The sequence below is a fragment of the Bos mutus genome, chromosome 3 (assembly GCF_027580195.1).
Source record: "Bos mutus isolate GX-2022 chromosome 3, NWIPB_WYAK_1.1, whole genome shotgun sequence".
Taxonomy (NCBI): domain Eukaryota; kingdom Metazoa; phylum Chordata; class Mammalia; order Artiodactyla; family Bovidae; genus Bos; species Bos mutus.
The window spans coordinates 24945442-24967348 of record NC_091619.1 but is presented as its reverse complement, the minus strand read 5'-3'; the positions used below and the strand labels follow the sequence as shown (position 1 = coordinate 24967348).

At 46.7% G+C, this 21907-nt stretch overlaps 1 protein-coding gene across 1 annotated transcript; it reads left to right on the top strand.

Moving 5' to 3' along the window:
- The first annotated feature begins 3708 nt into the window (after nucleotides 1-3708).
- CD2 (CD2 molecule) lies at nucleotides 3709-18254 on the top strand. The gene is made up of 5 exons (XM_005901996.3): nucleotides 3709-3859; nucleotides 3999-4301; nucleotides 9014-9247; nucleotides 13582-13704; nucleotides 17489-18254. Exons 1-5 carry the CDS (start codon nucleotides 3799-3801, stop codon nucleotides 17782-17784), a joined length of 1017 nt encoding a protein of 338 aa, XP_005902058.1. The 5' UTR covers nucleotides 3709-3798; the 3' UTR covers nucleotides 17785-18254.
- The last annotated feature ends 3653 nt before the right edge of the window (nucleotides 18255-21907 follow it).

The window sequence follows — 21907 nt, the reverse complement described above, 5'->3', positions numbered from 1 at the left end:
TGGAAACTGAGGCTTACAAGCAGGACCTATCTACCTAGATCTGTATAACTGGTACACGTGGGCCGGCTTGGTTTGGTTTAAAACTCGCTTCTCTGTAATCACATGATTATACGGCTAGTGACAAACATGTATTCCATCTTCTCTCAGAGGAATTTACCCCCCTGGGGGACTTCCAGTCTCAATGACTCTCATTTCAGGCATCCAGACTTCACACAGGAACTTTTTCCGTGGGCTGATTCTCTCCTGTCTGCTGTGTGGGTGGGAAACGCAGAAGGAAAAGGAAACTCAAGTTTTTGCCCCAGAGAATAATAACACTTGGCAACGGACTTGGTGCTCAGAGACGGAGGTCTCCCACCTTGGAACATACATGGGTGGCTGATTACATGAGGCCGCCTTTGCAAGAACAGTCAGTTGCTGCCTGGCAGTGAGCATAGCTGTGCACTGGTGCTGATGCAATGCTAATGTGAGGCCGAGTATCAACGGGACCAGGCTGCAAACACTCACACATGTGGCCTTTCTCATCAGCACTGAAGCTACAACATACTCGGCTTTTAGTATAAAATGCTACCTGCTTGCCTCCTGTTTCGCATTCTCACCTGAGCTTGTGGGAAGGCATAACGAGGGCACAAGCAGAGGTACCAGAGAGAAGAGACGGGTGTTAAGTAGGAAGGCAAAGCTGGACTTAGTGACTCCTAAGTTGGGGGGCACATGAAAGGTGAGAGGCGAAGATGACCCTGAAGTAGGAAGCGGAGAGTGTCCCGGAGCCTGGGGATCAGGCTGCTGACCCGGACAAGGCGGACAGGAATACCCTAGAAACTCCATGGGCTCAAGAGCCTCAACTGAAATGCAGAGAGGAGACCAGATCACTTCCTGAATTTCCTGCCGCTCTGAAATCTGACAATTCAGCATGTTCGGTTGGGTGTGAACTGCCGAAGTGTTAACAGAATCTGATTCTCTCTCGAGAGCTTTCCCTTGGCACAGCGCAGGGACGGCAGGAGCAGGGACCGAAGGTATCTCGCTAGCCAGGGATACATCTGTGAAAATGTCTTCCACCCCTTCACCTGCTTCTTGCTCTCTTCGACTGTTTCCCCAGGAGTATTAGTTTAGATAAGAAGAGTCAGTGAAGATAAAGCAAGAGACAGCTCCCAGAGGGCAGTGAGGATGGAAAGAGAAAATTTGGAATGAGTTATTGGTGGATTTTCCCTGGAAGCTCACACACACACGGCAGGAACTGCACCCATCTTCGGTCCTGGGATTTTTTACCTAAGCAGAAGGTCTACTTATAATGAACAAGAGATCACTTGAAAAGCAATATATATTCAATTTAGAAATGTTAGAATAGCAACAACAACCAAGAACAACAGAACAATAGGCATTATCCCACCACTCAGAGACCAACACCCTAGTGAATGTTCTTCCAAAAGATACACAAACAACACACCACACTTTTTAAGAAACAGAAATAGGATTATATTGTTTATTGTGACCTTTTTCTCCCCATATTCAGTTAGTTCATATCATGATTTAACAGATTTCCTCCTTTCAAATCATCTGCAGTTTTGAGTTATAAACAGTTCTACAAGGTATAAATTTTAGCCAAGTCTTGTAAGTCTTTCATTATTTCCTTAAGATAAAATCATTCTTGTGGACTTGCTAGGTCAAAATATGAATATTTTTGATGCTTCTAATTCATGCTGAGAAATTGTCCACCAGAAACTCTACATCTGTTTGTGTGTCTACTGTCCATATTCAAGAATGTCTGTTTTCCCATCATCAACACTGTATATTTTCATTTTTAAATAAAAGATGAAAATACATCTATGTTAACATTTACATTTCTTTGCTTATTAGTAAGTCGACTCCATTTTCATAGGTTTATTCAATCATGCTTCTTTTTTGGTGAATTGTCCTTTGATGACCTTGACCCAGTTTAATATCAAGGTGTCTATCTTTTCTTTCTACTTTTACATGAAAAATTTAATTTCGAGGATATTAACCTTTGTTATATATCATGCAAATAATTTGCCCCTTTCAGTACTTTGTCTTTTAAATTTCTTAGGGCTTTTCATGTACAAAGGTTTTAAATTTTACATGCATTTATCGATCCTTTTCTTTTTCAGTTTCTGTCCTTGAAGTCAGGCTCCTTCAACATTCAGAATTAGGTGAGGTGTCAGTGTTATGTGGCAACCTGGATGGGAGGGGAGTTTGGGGGAGAATGGATACATGTATATGTATGGCTGAGTCTTTGCTATTCAACTGAAACTGACATTGTTAATCGGCTATACCCCAACACAAAATAAAAAAATTAAAGTTTGAAGGAAAAAAAAAAAGAATTAAATGAGATGTGAGAGGAGCAGGATTGATTAATATTTCAGAGAGAACAGACATCTGCTCTCCATTTGTCCCATGAGAGCTTAGGAAAATTATCAGAAAGGCCAAGGCGGGGAGCACCATGGCCATCACCACGTCGTCTGGACCAGGACTTGGGAGGCTGTGGTTGGCGGCTGGCTAGTGGGTGAGCCACTTATAGGTAAGGGGCCTAGAGGTAAATTGTTTCTCAGGATCTGTATATGCTTTGGAACAGATGTGTCCTAAGCACCCTTCATTAAAAACAGTTTTTATTATAGAATGAATATGTTCATTATCAAAATTTCTAACTTCACCAAAGTTGATAAAACAGTGAAAGTTTCCTTTTTGCCTCCTCCAAATCCAATTCCTGAAAGGGATGTGCTGTGGAAAGTTTGGCATGAGTCTTTGCAGATTTCTTTCCATGTCCACACTATGATAGTATAATACAATACAATATAATATATGATATGCTCTTAGAGCTACTTTGTTCTATTTAACTCAACCAATATTTCATCATATGAATATACCACAATTTTAGTTGTTTGAACATTTTTATTACCAAAAAAGCTATAACAAATTTCCTTGGACAGAATTTTTGCACATTTATTCAAGCATTTTTTGAAGGTTAGGCTTCTCAAATTAAAATTACTAGGTTAAATATATATATATATATATATATATTTTAAAGTTTAGTGGAAACTACCAAATCCCATCCATGGGAAGTATACTTTATACTCCCTCAAGTATTATATGAAGGTTCCTGCTTCTCCCAACATTTCTGTCAATAATGTAAATCACTATCTTTTCTAATTTTACCAATTTGAATGTGAAGATGGTGTTTTATGACTTATATATATATATATATATAAAATAGCTATTATATATATATCTGTAGCATTAGATACCTTCTCATACATTTATTGACATTTTTTCTATAATGTATTTCTTCTATAATTTGCTTGTTTGTATTCTTTGTTGATTTTTAAAACCAAATTTCATTTGTCTTATTGATTGATAGGAATAATTTATGTATTTTAATAGTAATACTTTTTCATATATACTGCAGTAGAGGGCATAGAAGGCGGGCCGTAAGGTTGAATCTGGCTCTTTGTTAACTAAAGGGTGATTCTGAGTGGCTTAGTCTGTTAGTTCCTCTTCTCTTTGACGAGCATAATAAAACCCACCCAAGGCTGCTGTGAGGATTAAAACATGATAAGAAGACACACTCACAAATATTCTGCTTTAGCAAAGAAGTACATCAGCCAGGTTGGTTTTCTGAATTGTATATGCTTATGTGTGAGTGTGTGTGTGCGTCTGTATTCTATGTTACCTAAAGAAGCAAAAAAGAGAGGCACGTGGTTAAGCTCACAGGGGGTGGATTCCACTGATGTTACTTGAGTTCCTTTTGCAAGAAGAACACAGAATCACAGAAGGAAACGATCCCCAAAGATGAACCTCGCATGTGAAATCTTAGCCAGCTTCCTTCTGATTTTCACTGTTCCCACCAAAGGTAAGTTGGTGTGAGGGTCTTCACTCTCACTGTCAGAAGCTTCGTTAGAGACCCTGAACTGAGCATAGAGGTCAGAAAGGTCACAACCCTGCTTTTCCTTGGCAGAGAGTCACCTCAGCCACTGTCTTGCTTTTTGTAGGTGAAGACCCTGAAAGCATTGTCGTCTGGGGTGCCCTGGATCATGACCTCAACCTGGACATTCCTGGTTTTCCAAGAAGTGATATAGTGGCAGATATAAAATGGAACAGAAACAAAAACAAGATTGCACGAATAAAGAAAGATATGCCACTTCACAATGAAACGGACAAATATGATATGTTTACAAATGGAACTCTGAAAATTAAAACTCTGATGAGAAACGATAGTGGTCTCTATGAGGTAGAGGTTTATGATTCAAATGGAGTAAACCTACTGAGCAAAAAATTTGATTTGAAGATTCAAGGTAAGTCTTTGACCCCTAAATTCCTCCATCTCAAAATGGGTGCTATTTAGCAAGCCAAAGAGTAGCATTTATGCAAGGTCCCCAGCCCAGATGTTGGCCTTGGGGAGCCCTAAGGGAAACTGAATGCATTCCTCCTGCCTCGATGCAAGCTCCAGTCTTGTGGGAGAGATAGACGCCACAGCTAATAGACCCTCGTGTCTATTACACACTCCACCTCTCCAGAGGTGGTGGGGATGCTGATTTGAGTGAAGGATCTAGATTGACATGGCATTAATTAGGAGGAGGGGAATCAGTGGGCAGAAGGGGGAAACGGTGACCATTTCAGGTGGATGATGAAGGATAAGCTATGAGGCTAGGACGGGGAGGCTGATTGAAGGGCAGTGGGTCTTCTGTCCAGAGAGACAATTTCAAGCCCGGATGTCCTGAAGGAGTGGTGGTAAGGCAGGAAAGGGCTGGAAATAATGTATTAAAGGATGAATGGTTTCTAATCTGCTCAACATCAGCATGATCAAAGGTAGAAGGTGTTTTTGCTGGTATCTGTAGAAAATACACAGGGTGTGGCTCCATATGTCTACGCGTGTACTGGGAGAGCAGTAGTAGCTATGCAAGATGACAGATGGAAGACTAGGCAGGGAGCTGCTGCTTTAATCCGGGGGAAGCAGGAAGGGGCTGCTTGGTGAGTCTTAATTCAGGCTTCATGTTGGAACCAGCTGAGGTACAGTAAAATTCACCGGTACTAAGTCCCATCCCAGACCAATTAAATCAGAGTTTCTTGGCTCAGGGCCTGGGCATTGTAGGCACTAAACGCCCCAGGTGATTTTAAAGCACAGCTGAAGCTGATAACCAGTGGCCTAGACCACAGGGTGCCTATAACATGCCTGAAGCTTGCTTACACTGAGGGTCATGTGTGGAAAAAGGATGGACAAAGTGGCTTGAGTTCGAGAGAGAGGGACGAGAAAGTAGAATTGAAATGACATTGAAGTAGCAAGTCCAGGAGTCACTTGGCAGGGCATAGATAACAGTAGAAGAAGAAGCTGAACTTTGCTTGGAGAAGAAGATAGGAACCTGAGCCTGAACACAAGCCAGAGATTCAGTGAGCAAATAAGCATTTCTGTGCTTGACACAGGAAATGCTGCCAAAGGAAGGGCCCCCTCCTCCTACGTAAAGTCACCCTCCAGCCCTGCTCTTGAGCACGCGGATCTGGTAGCAGCCCCCACCCACAACAGTCACAGACATTGGCAGCCCCCCTGCAGATGACAACCTGCCACACCTAATCCGGCACCAGAATACAGACTACAGCTCAGAAATGGGGTGAGATAGATGCAGCCAGAACAGGCCTCTGTTGTGGGCTCTGGGAACCACAGATGTCATAACTTTGGCCTCTTTCAAACTTGAGCTTCACATCATGTATCATTTAGTATTGCCTGGGTGATAATGGCTACCGGTGATGTGTGATGTGCTTTGCTACATGCTCTTACTTGAGGATCCCAACAACCCTGAGAGGTCGTTATTCCCTGATCAACTTTGAGGAAACAGGTAGTGGTCTGATGGGAGCAAAGTCAGGATCCAAACCCAAGGCTGGTTTTAGCAAGGATGGTGACATTCTGCCCTCACCCTGCCCCGACCCACCCCTACCCCATCAGCTTTATTGAGATATAATGCACGTCCCACAAAATTCACCCATTTAGAGTATATGATTCTATGGCTTGTAGTATATTTACAGAGATGTACAACCAAACCGACAATCAGTTTTAGAATGTTTTCACAACCTCAAAAATAAATTCTCACTCTTGCCAAAAGACAGAGATCTTTCCATGACACAACTGCCATCCTGTGTGTGTGTGTGTGTGTGTGTATAAATGTTACAGAGCATGTCAGTTTGTGATCCAGTCACCATTTCTTGCCACACGGCCTTGGGCAAATTCTCTATCTGCTCTGAGTCTGATTTTCATAATTATAACCCTATGGGGTATTCATGGGACAAGGCTTCAGGGCAAAAGCTAACCATAGGTGCGTCAGGCCCCTGGGACACAGTACCTGTCTCCTCAGTGCTAGAGTTCTCTCTGTCTCTGTTCCTTCAAGCTTCTCTGTTTCCAATCTTGGTACCCACAACTCCTTAACGAGGGGGCTGTTGCCATTAGCTGAGGAAGTCCCCTTAAAAGCAGATGTTAGTGGAGAAGGAGGTCGTCCTAGCAACCTGGAAATCAGAGCGCGCTCATCTATGAGATGTACCCTCACTCGATACAATCATGCCTCTTGTACGAAACTGTCTTACAGACAGCATATGTACAAAGATATGCTTTCAAGTGGCTGCACATTGCTGGGTGGTTTATGTCAGTGAAGTACTGGAAAGGATCTTAAAGTCCCCAGCAGTTAGAAACTTACTGATTAAATCCGAATGCGTGCGTGCTCAGTCACTCAGTCCTTTCCTACTCTATGATCCCATGGGCTGCTAGGCTCCTCTGTCCATGGGATTTTCCCAGCAAGAATACTGGAGCGGGTTGCCATTTCCTTCTCCACGGGATCTTCTCGACCCAGAGATGGAGCTTGCGTCTCCTGTATTGGCAGGTGGACTGTTAACCACTGAGCCACCAGGGAAGCCCTTAAAATCAACAATATATCATTTAAAAAGATGGTGGACATGTATATTTATTGGTGTTCATAAAGTAAAGAATTTCATAATAGATCAGTAAAGGGAAAAAGGCAGACTAAAAAATCATATGATCCAATTTTATTTTTTAGAACATTATTTATATATGGCATGCGTGCATAGAAAACATTTGTTAGATGCATTGAAACATTGATAATTATTGACTCTGCGTGATAGAATTGCAAGTGATTTTTAATCTTTTTGAAACTTTTTTGATATTTTATCAATTTTTACAGTGATGTGATTTACTTGTATGTTTTTTTTACTCGTATTTTTAATTGGAGGATAATTGCTTTACAATATTGTGTTGTTTTCAACTGTACAACAACATGTAGATTTATAAATAGAAAAAAAAAAAAGGAATATTTCCATTTTGAAAACACAAACTCACTCCTCAACTCAACCCCTAGAGCATGAACTGACCCTGTCTTGGTGTACGGGGATGTTTTTCCATCCTCTTCATTCGGGGTCACACTGAATCTCTGGATGGGAAAACACTTAATTTCTGCATACCTATATTCTGGGACAGAAATGAAATTTGGCGAGAAAGTTCATGGGGAAGATATGATTGTCTGGGAGTCAGGGAGGGAGGAAATCATTAAGAAAGAAAAAAAGGTATCCATCTGCATGATGAATGGAAGGCTGCTGAGAGAGAAAGGTGGCAACTCTGAGGAAAGAAAGGGAAGGCAGGGTGAGAAAAAGGGCAGAATCTGGTCACAGCTCACAAGTGGTGGAGTACGATTTGAACCTGGTCCAAATAACACCATGGCCAGGGCTTTTTCTTTCATGACACAGCCTTCGAATATTATCATGTCAGAAAAGGAAAGGCAGGGCGTGTGTGATCACAACAGCTACCACCAATATTGTGTGTGCTCAGTCGTGTCCAACTCTTTGCAACCCCATGGACTGAAGCCCAGCAGTCTCCTCTGTCCATGGAATTTTCCAGGCAAGAATACTAGAGTGGGGTGCCACTTCCTGCTCCAGGGCGTCTTCCCTACCCAGGGATTGAACCCCTGTCTCTTGTGCCTCCTGCATTGGCAGGTGGGTTCTTTACCACTGTGCCACCTGGGAAGCCCCACCACCAGTATTGCCAGAGCCCAGCCATGTGCCAGGGCTTTGTCACCTGTCATCCTTGCTGTGCAGGTGGGGAACGTTTTTCTTATCCTTATCTATGGGTGAGCACCAGTGAGGTGTGGGGAGTGGCCCAGCAGCTCTGGGAGGATGAAGAGGCTCTGTCTGTCCAGAGCTTGAACAGCACCACTGCTCCCAGGATCTGCCGGGGGAAGGAGGAGGGAGTTTCCATTTGTGACCAAGGCCCCAGGCAATACATGTACCAGTTTCTCAAGGGTCAGGTTCCCAGTTGCTCTTAAAGCATTTCTCCCAACCCTCCATCCCCAACAGACTACTGTGCCATGTGGGGATCACGACATGGTAAACCTCTTAACTGTATGACTGAACTTGAATTTGGGAGGGTGAGCTCCTCTCCTGATTTGCCATTTATTAGTGGGTACCTTTGGACCATCCATTTAACCCTCCCAGACCCTTGGGTACTTCATCTATAAACAGGAAGAAAAACATCAGCCTCTCTGTTTGTTAGGATGAAATGATATCATATATGTGAAAGCATTTTAAGGTATAAAGAAAGAAGGTAAAGTCACTCAGTCATGTCCAACTCTTTGCAACTCCATGGACTGTAGCCCACCAGGCTCCTCCATCCATGGAATTTTCTAGGCAAAAGTACTGGAGTGGGTTGCCATTTCCTTCTCTAGAAGATCTTCCCAACCCAGGGATCAAACCCAGGTCTCCCACATTGCAGGTAGACACTTTACCATCTGAAAATATGATGTATATTTTACTGATATATTTATAAATATCAGAAATAAATTTATTCTGAATGTGCTGTATAAATAACATAAAATAGAAATGATATTTTTAAAATTGCTAGGAATCTTTGAAATTGTTTCCTGTTCCCCAACTAACTCCATTTTCCCTCTCTAAATAGGTATATCTTTTACAATCAGTAAGTTGCCTGACTTGAGTTGTATCTTTCTTTTCTTTTCAGAGATGCTCTCAGGACCTGAAATTAACTGGATCTGTACCAACAGAACTGTGAGCTGCAAGGTAGAAAATGGAAGTAATCCTAAATTAGAACTGTTTTTAAATATGACCCGTGTCAAACAAGATCATGGGAAGCTCATCACCTACACGTGGAACACCAGATGGAATAAAACATTCAAGTGCGTGGCGAGTAACCATGTCGATAGCAAAGTCAGCATAGAGATCGCCGTGTGTCCAGGTGCGTGGTGGGCACTGGTCGGGCGCCACAAGTTCATGTCACAATCTAGTCTTTAAGGCCGAACAGGCAAGGACTGCTCCAGGGCATGGGTGCTTGGCCTGGGAGGCCGCTTTGGCTCAGGATAAGAACTGAAAACATCCCTCTTTCTCCTGGAAATCTCCAAGGGAAGGCTTAGAGGAGAGAGGGGGTAGTGTTCCCTGTTTACCCGTCTTGGGATTCTTCTCACAGAGCATGGTCTAACCTCAGGAAATTAAAAAGATGCTCTCCTCGGAGAAAGAATTGCTGAGTTGAAGAGATAAAAGGAGCTGAAATGGTTATCTCATATAGACGGCCCCTTGACAGAGAGGCAAACTGACTTGCCCATGGTCTCTCAGTTAGTCAGGGACCATGATTGTGACCCCAGGGCAATGATGGAGAAGGGAGCAAGAAAGATTCCTTTCTGGAGGGGCGATGGTCAGCACCTCCTATCAGAGGCAGGAGCAGAAGGGCTCCTTCTAGAAACCCAGGAAGTGAAGGACTTGGAGAGAGGAAAAGCTTGAGGCCAGGGAGGACTGTGAACCCAGGTGGGCAATGCTCTTACTGCCTCAGAGCAGACAGCTCAGCACGCAAAGTTCTGAAATTTCAAGAGTCTAAGTTCTTTCCTGCTCCCCAACTTGACATGACCCCCCAAAGTAATTTTTGAAAGATGGCCTGCTCTGGCCTGGGAGACTGGGGTCTGGACCTCTAGTTTCTGTCTGTCTAAATATATCGGGATGGCCTGGACAGAGTCCCTTCCTCTTTCTGGGCTTCAGCCTCCTGAGCCACAAAGAAGATAAGCCCCGTGATCCCCAAGCGTCTACTCATCTGATACTCCACGATTATCTTTCCAGTGCTGCCTGGTCAATCCCCGAAAGGAAGCCAAGCACAAAACAGTGATCTGGCCAGATTTCCTTAGTTTCTATAGCAATTTTGGCGGGTCAGTGATCCTAGGAAGCAACCCTGAGCTGGTGTGAAGTCAGAAGTAAGACTTTAATATATACTTTGAATTAGTTATCAGTTGTGTAGCAAACAACCCCATATGTAGTGGCTTAAAACAGCAAACAGCGTTGAAGATAATAATCTCACAGTTTCTGTGAGACATTGAATCTGGGACTGGCCTCGCTGATGCTTCTGGCTCAGAGTCATTCATGAAGCTATTGTCAAGGTACTAGCAGGGGCTGCAGTCAAGTCAGTCAGGTACAAGCTCTGCTGAGGGAGGAGCCACTTCCAAGTTTACTCACGTGCATTCGGCTGCCTCCCAGTATGGCAGCCCCTTCCCTCAGGGAAGCTTGAGAAACAGCAACAGTAAGGGCCCAGCGCAAAAGCCAGGCTCTTTGGTCTGTGTACTTGGTCTCAGGTCCCATCACTGCTGCTGTACTCTATTCATTCAGGAGCCACTCAGTAAGCCTGGCCCACATTTAATCAGAAGGGGTCACACACAGGTAGAAATCTCAGGAGGCAGGGCTCAATGGCGACCATCCTAGAGTCCACAAGTCACACGCTCAGACCAGCGTCACGTCACCTCCTATGAAATCTCTGACTCCCAGTCATCCCTCCCTGCCCCCCATCACTAAGGCACAGTGAGTGAGGTAGCCCCTCCTCGACTTCACAAGCTCTTATCCCCTTTCAGGGTGCTCTTAATTAGAGTTGCCAGATTTAGCAAATTTTTTTAAAAAAAAGTGTAAATATTTTTTTTGGTCACCCTGCATGGCATGCAGGATCTTAGTTCCCCAACCAGGAATCGACCCCACACCTCCTGAATTGGAAACACAGAGTCTTAACCACTGGATCAGCAGGGAAGTCCCTAAAAAGACAGTAGAAGTGTGCTCCAAGTGTTGCATGGGACATCCTTATACTAAATCATTATTCATTGTTTATTTCTAATTTAACTAGTCATCTCCTGTATTTTATCTGGTAATGCTACTCCATGTGTATTTTAACCAGATCCCAGCAGTATAAAAATGTGTGTGCATTAGGGATGGAGGAAGAGAGGAAGGGCTTTGGGGGGAGCTGGGGTTTGCAGACAGGACCCTTCCTGTCACCTCCCTGTGGTGCAGAGTTGGGGGAGCCAGGTGGGGGAAGGGGCACTAGAGAGATGGGAGGAATACCTAGGGCAAGCCTGGGGAGGACAAGGTGGCTCTTGAAGACCCTAAAGTGGATCTGGATGCATCACCCTAAAAGGCCAAGGCAGAGAGGAGCAATGACATGATTAACCACTTGGCTCAAAAAAGATAAGCATGTACTTAAAATCAAAATAGTAGGAGGAGGGAGCCGGTTTAGATACGCAAAAGGACTCTACCACATGAATTCATGGGCATATCATCTCTGAGAGGGAGTGCAGAAAGGAGTGTGGCTGGATTTAGTGACTGTGAGGACATAGCTTTGCATGACAGCCACGTCTGAGACATGCTGGAACCTCCCCCACAGAAAGCACCCAGAGGCTGTGCTGGACAAATCTGTGAACAGAGTGTGTAAGGCACACCTACATTCCCAAGTGTGCCCAGATAAGGGCACGCTTGTCCCGTCTGAGGACTCTGAGGAGACAGGCTGGCAGCTGCATGGTTTAGCCCCATGTTCCTCAACTGGTCCTAGGCTTGCCCCCAACCCCCCCAGGTCAGACCCTGGGAAGCCCTTGGCTGAGCCCAAGGTGGATTCTGATAGCCCTGGCCCATCCTCCAAGCAGGCAGAACCTAAAGGGCCCTTCTGCCTTTCCCAGTCCAGTTTCACAACAGGTTAGGATTATGCCTGCTTTTCTAATGGAAGCCCCTTCATCCACAGAGCCTAGAAAGTCTGTGTAACAGGCAGGCAAAGAATGGGTCAGAGAGAGAGACACTTAGGAAGAAAGGCAAGGATTAACAAACCACTGCAGTCTGAACACCTGTTTAGTTTGGTTTCTGAGCCTCTGGCTTACTCCTGGGGTCCATCCTGGGCTTCACGGGTAACAGTATCTTCCCAAGAATGTTAGGCTGGAGAAGGGTTTCCTTGTGATGCTGGGCCGAGCTCTGTTCATTCTCAGGATGGACGAATCCCCTGAGCCCTGGCCCCAGCTGCTGACTCTGTGACTGCTATCGACTCACAAAGGGGCAGATGGCCCAGCATCCCTCTCAGGAAACAGCTCCCAGAAGTGCCAGTGCACGGAACTGTAGTCAGGGCAGGCTCCATCCTTGTGTGTAGTTTCACACTTTATAAAGCACTTTCACATCCATTATCTGATTGACTTCCAACAGCCACCTATAATGTAAATTCATTATCTCCATTTTTTCAAAGACAGGAACAGGCTCAGAGAGGTGAAGTAACTGGCCAACGGTCACACAGCTCCTACCTAGAAAAGCCTGCACTCAAATCCATTTCTCTTAACACAGTCATTGTTATCCTCATTGCATTACAGCAGCTGAAGGTCTGTGAGTTGAAGATCGAGTTCACTGCTGCGGCTAACTCACTGTGTGTCTGAGTTTCTCTCACAGGCCAGGGAAAATTTGGGAGAGGGTGCTGGCTTTGAGGTTAATGGCACCCCACTCCAGTACTCTTGCCTGGAAAATGGCTGCAGTCCATGGGGTCACGAAGAGTCGGACACAACTGAGCGACTTCACTTTCACTTTTCACTTTCATGCATTGGAGAAGGAAATGGCAACCCACTCCAGTGTTCTTGCCTGGAGAATCCTAGGGACGGGGGAGCCTGGTGGGCTGCCGTCTATGGGGTTGCACAGAGTCGGACATGACTGAAGCGACTTAGCAGCAGCAGCAGCAGCTGGGCTGGACACATGAAACATGGATCCTGTCTTTGGAAAGTGCCTGGTCATGAGAGTGAGGAAAAAGCAATCATGATATAGGAGGGCAACCAGAGATGAAGCTGGATAAACAGTGCAGAAACATGAAGATGAGGAGCTGCTTAAAGGAACCACTCGGGAATGGATGCTGTGTGACCTCAGGCAACTCATCTTTCCTCTCTGGGCCTTGTGCATGAATCTAGAGATTACACTAGATTTTCTCTAACCTCGTTCTCAGATCTAAACTTCTGTGACATCCTCCTTGAGAGGGGACAGAGCCTTGGCTCACGAAGAATCAGGCATTTCTGGTCCAGAAGAACAGCTCTCGAAGGAGCCTTGTGAGAGGGCTTATTGTGAACCCTGCACTCCTTGAGGTATTGACCTTGTTCAGCAGCCTCCATGAGCTTAGCCTCCGTAAGGCTGAGAAGTCCCATCAAACTCTTTCATCCTTAAGATGGGAGGCAGGAGTCCTCGAGTCCTTGGCCAGAGCAATGAAATGGCCCCTCTTCCCAGGACCTCCCATCCATGCCGCATCTGTTCCTCTTGCAGATGAAGGTCTGGATTGGTACCTCATCATCGGCATTTGTGTAGGAGGCGCCGTCTTCCTCCTCTTCGTGGCACTACTCATTTTCTACATCAGCAGGAGGAAAAAACAGAGCCGCAGGAGAGATGGTAAGCTCCCCCTTCTTCTGTCCCACCGCAGGCCTGGGTGAAATCCCCGTGGAAACAGCTCATGGGGCTGGCACCCAGAGTCTGGAAAGAAAAAACTGGAGATGGGTAGTTTCAGAATGTCAGGGCCTTCACCGGCGGTTACAGGTTGTTCCATTTTGTGGTTAGCTTGAGTTTTGAAAAACAGATTCTCAGTGGTGACAATGGGGGAGATTTGAGAAGCTCAGTCCAGGTTGGCCTCACTGGAATCCACCACCCGAAGCTGACTCTGTGCAAAGCTGTGTGGTCATGCTTTGAATGAGACATGTGTATCTATGTGGATAGAAAGATTAGCTTCAAAACACCATTTCTGTGAACCAACATCTTGTCTTCTCCTGAGGAGGGTGGCCAAGGTGGGTTCAGGACCAGTCTCCTAGGAACACAGGTAAAATTTCAGCACAGTGGGGACTCACAGGAGCACACTTGTTCTAAAACTGGGTGTTTCTATTCCCTTTCCAATTCACTTCCTTCCAAGAGGAAGTGTCAGGGCTGTGAGTGTTTCTTCCTTGAACCAGTCCTGACAACCCGCTAAGAATGAAAATGTTATGCTCGTGAGGAGCTTGCTCAAGGAGCATCCAGGCCACCCAAAGCAGTGTGTTCAGAAAATGATGTTTCTGTGGACACTGGGATGAGGGTGTTAGGGAGCGATGCTACAGGTGGGTCCAGCAAGGGGTGTCCAGTCATCAGCAGGACGTGAGGACAGGTGGATGGGTCCTCAGGTTCTCACAAGCTCACATTCACAGCAGGACTGGTCCCCCCCATGTGGGGTCTCTCCCTGGAGTGGGCCTGGCACTCCCAGGCCAGCTGCCTCTGCAACCACCCAAACAAAGACCTAGTCTGCACCTCCCCAGGAAGTGGTGGCCTTGGGCCACCTTTGGATTTATCTTCCTTACTTTAGACGTCTTTCCTCAGGCCTCCCTCTGGCCACTGCTCCAGCATGGCCCCAAGCTCCCACCTCCCTCTCTCCTGCACCCTCCACCCCCGTGGGGTTAGTCCCATTAGCACACACGGTTTCCTTGGCCCTACTCGGGCAGTTTTCCATCCCCATTCCCCCTGCAAACTCTCCTTCCTCACTGCTTAAGAGTCAAAGATCCCATGCTTGCACCTCACATGCCACCCGGTGGCAAAACAACTGTTCTCTCATGAGGCTGAAATGACCAACATGATGATCAACTCACACTGACAAAGGAGTTGGCTGTGCCAGACCCTAATCTGTAATATGATGCTTTTTAAAAATGTATTTATTTTTAATTGGGGGATAATTGCTTTACAGTGTTGTGTTGGCTTCTGCCATATATCAACATGAATCAGCCATAGGTTTACCCATGTCCCATCCCTCTTGAACCTCCCTCCCTATTTTGATGTTTATATTCACTATCTCATCCAACTTTCTGCATGATCATATGAGACAGATTATATTCCTTCAGGTGAAGTTTAAGTTCAGTGAGGTTAAATGCTTTGTCCCAAATACTGTGGCCAGTAGGCTGAGTTAGGACAAGGGTAAGGTGAACAAGGATCCCCAGGTACAAAAGTTGAGGAGACCTCCACCCCCAGGGTTGACCCTGCCTTTGCACAGCCCCAGGGGTTAGGGCCGCCTTTGGTTTTTTGCCCTGGGTGGCTGTTCGCTTCATCTAGTCCAGGCCTAGTGCTGAGCAACCAGGAGATGCAGTGAGAGAGGAGCACATTGAGGCTGGAGGGATTCCATGCAGGCGTGGAGCAATGTGGGCTGCAGCTGGAGTTGCGCGCATGGGTGTGCTGGGGCCCACAGTCCTGCTCTGACGGGGGGCTGCACAGAGCTCTGATGACTTGCCTTGTCTGTCCAAGCCAACCTGAGGCGTCCGCCCCTTGGCCGTACCCCTCTCTTCCTCCCAGAACTCATGGGGCTCTCTGTCTGCATCTCTCTAGTGACCCTGGACCCTTACCAGAGACTGACATAGTGATTCGCAGTCCTGGTTTGTGCTGCTTGTTGACTTTAGGCTATCTAAGAAGAGTGCTTGTGTCTGAGCCATCACAGGCACTTAGCAATGGTAACTAACACCTGGAAGATAGGGAATAAGCATTCTAAAAACAAATGAACAAAACAGCGGGTGACCAGACTAGCAGTAAGCAAATGGCCAGCTCCAGCTTGCAGTCCAAGGATGGAAAAAGGCTTTCCCACGGCCCCATAGCTGGGACCTGGGGTTGGGGCTCAAAGTCCTCTGCATGGCCTCATGGCACCACCTCTGCCTCCTGGAGGCACCAAAGATGGCACAGAAGATATATTTTTCCCTTGCTGTGCATTTCACTTTTTGTGCTCATAGCACAGCAGCAGCTCCTCACCAAAACCCCAGCATTTGGCTTTGAGTCTTTGCGTTCAGAGTCACCCACTGCCTGGATTTCCAGCAGTCAGAGGAGGGTGCTTGGGCTTTCCTGATGGCTCAGCTGGTAAAGAATCTGCCTGCAATGCGGGAGACCTGGGTTTGATCCCTGGGTTGGGAAGATCCCCTGGAGGAGGGAACGGCTACCCACTCCAGTATTCTGGACAGAAGAATTTCATGGGCTGTACAGTCCATGGTGTCACAAAGAGTCAGACACGACTAGCAACTTTCACTTCACTTGTCACCTGAAGTCACAGGGTGGTGCTCAGAGAGGGCACGTGTTTCCTAACATACACCCCGGTACTGATGTGAGCAGCCGTCCGCCCCGGGGAGGGATCCTCTTTCTAGCTTTCTAGAGAACACTGTGAGCATGGCTTTGGGCACAGGGAAGGAAATACCTAACTTGTAGCCCAAAGGGGGCCAGAGGGGCCACCGGGGCCCTCCAAGCCTATGGCACCTGAGCATCCTCAGATTTCCTGTGTGACTTTAAAACAGCAAAGGAAAATTACATTTCTCTGAGTCGTAGGCCTGTCTTCACGGATTGCCATCACAGAAAGCAGAAAATCCCAGAGAGGTGAGTGACCAGAGGAGGAATTTTTCTTCCAAGTTCAAGAACATAGGGCTGGCTTATGAATTTCTGAGAAACTAAAATGTTTCTAAGGACTAAACAGCCCCTTGCATATATCCCAACCCCTCGCCAGAATGTGGGTGAATTACAGAAGTGGGTGAAAGGTAGATCTCAGAGACCCATCTGAAGGCAGGTGGTTACTAACATCCTTTCTGACTGTGTGTGTTTGTTGCTCAGTCGTGTCCGACTCTTTGTGTCCCCGTGGACTGCAGCCTGCCAGGCTCCTCTGTCTGTGGGATTCTCTAGGCAGGAATGCTGGAGTGGGTTGCCATATCCTTCTCCAGGGGATCTTCCTGACCCAGGGATCGAACCCGGGTCTCCCACACTACAGGAAGATTCTTTACCATCTGAGCCACCAGGGAAGCCCCTCTCTGACTACTACAGATCCTATTATAAGGGCTCTGACCCTGAGTGGTGCTACGGTGTGATGCCTGGGGTGACTCTGAGGCAGGGCTGGGGTCTGAGTGCCCTCTCTGCCCCCTGGAGATCCAGGCATCAAGTTCTCCAGCGGATTCCTTGCCTCTGACTCCCTGAGTTCTCTGAAGCCCTGGGCTGTCCCTCTATCTTGCTGGTGGGCCTTTCTGTCCTCCCCCTCAAGACCTGGAGTCTCTGGCGAGGAGAGGTGGCTTCTGCCTTCTCATCGTATCCTCCCCAGAGCAGCTAGCATGCTGTGGTGTGCACAGGAGGTGCGCTCGGTATTGTTACGCCGATCCTGATTTTTGCCAAGAGAACTCTTCAGAGAACTCTTCTTTGATCCTTGCAGATGAGGAGCTGGAGATAAAAGCACAGAGAGCGATCCTTGAGGAAAGAGGCCGGAAGCCTCAACAGACTCCAGTCTCGACTCCTGCAAATCCAGGCATGTCCCAAACTCCTCCAGTACCTGGCCATCGTTCTCAGCCCCCCGCTCATCGTCCACGGGCTCTTGGCCCCCGTGTCCAGCCCCAGCAGAAGAGGCTTCCTCCGACGCCAGGCACACAAGTTCACCAGCAAAAGGGCCCTCCCCTCCCCAAGCCTCGCGTTCAAACAAAACCTCCCTGTGACGCCGAAGAAAACTCCTAACTCTGCCGCAGCTGTCCTCTTCCTCTCATCAAAAGAGATGAAAACCCGTCCTTTCCCATAAAAGGCACTGTGGAATTTCTCCACTCCGGGTGTGCACGCCCACACCTCCATCCTCCAGCAAGGGTGCTCTCCAAGCAGACCACGATCACCTCCCCAGCCCGTGAGCCACAACCAAGTGAGTTGCAGTCTGTGACTTCTAACGCAGCCAGGCTGCCTGATGTCTGCAGTCTCTGGCCCCCTTCCCCGATCACCGCTTCTCCAGGAAGGGAATAAAAGTGTGCACACGAGGACTGGGTGATATAGCACAGATTCCCTCTCAGAGCACGTGCCCATGTCAGATGTCAAGCAGTCACTGTGGCCGTGTCTTGTACAAGCAGCTTCCTGCTTGAGACACTCTTGGTTTCTTATGTGCCTGGTGGACACTTGCCCACTGTATTGGGAGTAGCAGTGAAATAAAAGCCTTGACTTGACCCCAGGTGTCATCTAGTGCTGAATGGGAAAGAGGCTATTTGGTGCGGTATGACAGCGCGACCAAATTTGGCCATCCCAATTCAACCAGTTCCCCTTCATCCCCCACCAGAACAACTGACATCCACTCCCCAGGCTCCAGGTGCAAAGCTGGACCCACGGCCTACTGGTAGATTTGTATAAGGAATTGAAATCTCTATGCACAGACTTCAATAAGAAGCACCAGAAAACATAACCTCATTTGCAGTTTTACTTCCTTGGTTCTTCAGACAGGTTCATGGTGAAGCATCCTTGAAAAGAGGGGGATCCATAAAGACGGGAGGTTCCACGAGCCTGTCAGGCAACATGCAAAAGGAGCAGGCTGAGACACAACTCGGTCGAAGCAAACCCCAGGTCTTAAATGACCATGATTAAAAGGTCAGGCCCCACCCTCAGCTGGCAGTCATGCTAGTTGTACTTTGAGGGAAGTGGGGGAGAAAGAAAAAGAAAAAAACAGTTTACAGTTAAGGTTCTAAAGCGATAGATGGTGAGAAGGCACCTGGCTGCAATGTTGGCACCGTGCTGTTTGCGGTCCCGCCCGCCCGCCCGCCTTCTCCCAGCCTCTTAGACTTGTTAAACCCTGTCAAGCTCTGGCAGGAAGCTCTGAGGTCTAAACCGCAAAGTCTCTGTACATTCAGGACTTCCTGTGAGAGCTCACAGAGGGTTGAGCTGCTCTTTTCTCTGAACCAGGGCTTCTATTGTTTTAACACCCAGAGTTAATTATTAAGAATAATGATGAATGAAAGCCCATCGACTCCTGAAATTCTAACATGGAGTCTAGTCAAGTGACAGTCATCATGAGATCCACTAGGAAGAGAAAGGAAGAGAAAGAGAAAGGCCCCCCTTTCTCCTTCCTCGTTGCAATCCTGTGCCATTCCATCAGCCATCCTGCCAGAATAACTCCTAACCCATTCCCTTCCTGAAGCCCTCCCCGGCCTTTCCAGCCCTGCGCTCTGCCTTTTTTCCACCATCTTGTGGCATACATATGGTACAGTGCCTGTAACTATTCAATCCCTACATCACTTACTCATTCAACAAACATTTATTGAACTTGTACTACCTTCCAGGCTCTGTGCTAAGTGCTAGAAACACAGAGGTGCACACATCTTTGCTTTCAAGGTGCTCAGGTTGGGGGAGGGGTGGACTAATTACAGGATAAATGTAACCGTGTGATAAGTCTAGGTTAGAGGCCAATACAGGAGCCCAGATGAAGGACTTAGAATCTGGATTGGTTGGCAGGACTGGGTAACCCAGAAGGCTTCCCGGAGGAGGTGGCCTTTGAATTGAGTTGTAATAGTGTTCTTGCCTGGAGAATCCCAGGGACAGGGGAGCCTGGTGGGCTGCCGTCTATGGGGTCGCACAGAGTCGGACACGACTGAAGTGACTTAGCAGCAGCAGCAGCAGATGAGTCGAAAGAACTGCTGAAGCAGAGGTGTAGAATTAGCCCTGTAGAGGGAGCAGCAGGGGGCAAAGCCCACGCTGACTATCTGTTGAGGTAAATGTTATTCCTTTATCAACTACTGTGTTTCATCAGTTTGAAGACACTATTGATTTTAACTGGCGCCATTATTTACACACCATTTGAAAGAAAAAGTACTCTCAATTGCACTTTAACAAATGCTAAGATACAATCAATTTATAGTTTCAACCCTATTCCTGAGGTGTTAAAATGTGAAAAAAAAATGTGTTTAGAATTAATGAAATGCATAGTTAAAAAGCCTCCTGAGGACTTTGGCCATTTCTCAGCATTGCCCCTACCACTTTACTGAAAATTTCACTGGCCAGTTGATTCAGTGGGTGAGTACAGTCTTGATGAAATAAAAAGAAACAAACATCCGTGGCATCTATTGGGTTGGCCAACAATTTTGGGTTTTTCTGTAATGAAAAACCCAAACAAACCGGCTGGCCAACTCAATACATATGTAAAATACACTTCCTGGCCTGCTGGAATCTCCGCCATGAGGCGGAAAACACTGGCCTTGCTTGAAATTTGTGCTGATGTTGTGTGACCTCCCACTGACCTTGTCCCAGAGTGTGGACTTTCTGAGATGTGGTCGGGCCAGCTACAGAATAGCTTGTGAAGCCTGTGAGGGAAAAAAAAATGATGATTCAGTAGCTTAGGTTGGGGCCCAAGCTTCTATTTTTAACAATAACAATTCTAAGGGGTTTTCAAGTAGGGAACCACTGGTCTCCTGGTCCTGTGACTGGTCAAACCTGAGGACTTGATAGATAATACAGCACTGTAAGAAAAACAACAGCCCAGTTAAACAATCCCCCGTAGATAACATCTACTGCAAGGAATGAAGCCTGGTTGAAAGACATATTTAGGTAATTGGAGACACTGGAACACTCTAGAGTGTCACATAAAGGAAAATTCCAGTCTTTTTTGATAGATTCCCTGCTCTTCCTAAAAGCAGTCTGATTCCAGCAGCTGGGTCAAGCCTAGCTCAAGGGGACCTTGGCTGTGGATTGGCAATTTCATCTCAGTCTTTCCTATGCAGTCTCTAGTGTGGAACTCAGCTGTGCTGGCTGGGCTACAGCCACATGTTTCCTCAAGCTCACCGACGTGTCCCCCACCGCAGGGCCATTGCACATGCTGACCCCACTGTCCACACTCCTCACCTGGCCTTTCATTTATCCACACTCTTCTCTCACGAAAGAGACCTTTCCTGAACTCTGCTGTGACATGAACCTGATGAGACCATTTCATCTCTGTGTCTCAGTCTGTGGTCCTCCAGGTCAAAGGAGGGGGAGGCCCACAGGTATAGCAGCCAAAAGGTTTTGACTCTCTCTCACTGGCTTGCGAGCTTGAGCTATTTACTCAGCCTCTTTGAATATTGGTTTCTTTATCTCTAAAATGGAGATAACACCTCACGGGGTTGAAATGAGGATTAACTAGAAGTAATATGTGTAAATGTGACTGGCATGTCCTGTGTACAGAAGAAATCTAATAACCGTGAGCTTTCTTTCTGGCTTGATATCTGAGAATAAATACGCTGGATAGCAGATATAAATGGCCCAGTTATTGGAAAGAGACACAGCCCATTTTGAATTAATAAATAAGCACTCTGTAAGGTGACTTGGGCTTCCCCGGTGACTCAGTGGTAAAGAATCTGCCTGCCAATGCAGGAGATGCAGGACACATGGATTTGATCTCTGGGTTGGGAAGACCCTCTGAAGGAGGAAATGGCAACCCATTCTAGTGTCTTGCCTGGGAAATCCCATGAGCAGAGGAGCCTGGCGGTCTATGGTCCATGGAGTCACAAAGAGACTGAACAACAACGATGAGGTGACTTAGTGTGCTGTGAGTGTGATTCACCTGAGTGAGTTTCGTAATATCTGGCCACATAGGACAAACAAATAAAATTCTATTCAGTTCAGTTCAGTTCAGTCACTCAGTTGTGTCCGACTCTTTGCAACCCCATGAATCGCAGCATGCCAGGCCTCCCTGTCCATCACCAACTCCCGGAGTTCACTACCAGACATATTAAAAATGAAAGAACATGATCTCTGAGACTGCCCCACAAAGCCAAGTTTGAGCCACCAGCCACCTGCCACCTTACTGGCCGCCCTGATGCAGGGCCACCCTGATGACACATCTGGACACCACTCCAGA

Bases quoted from the DNA above. Each gene is read 5' to 3' on its own strand.
- CD2 (XM_005901996.3), top strand. From the start codon at position 3,799: ATGAACCTCGCATGTGAAATCTTAGCCAGCTTCCTTCTGATTTTCACT. The intron at 4,302-9,013 runs GTAAGTCTTTGA...TTTTCTTTTCAG, and splicing joins ATTTGATTTGAAGATTCAAG to AGATGCTCTCAGGACCTGAA. The intron at 9,248-13,581 runs GTGCGTGGTGGG...TTCCTCTTGCAG, and splicing joins AGAGATCGCCGTGTGTCCAG to ATGAAGGTCTGGATTGGTAC.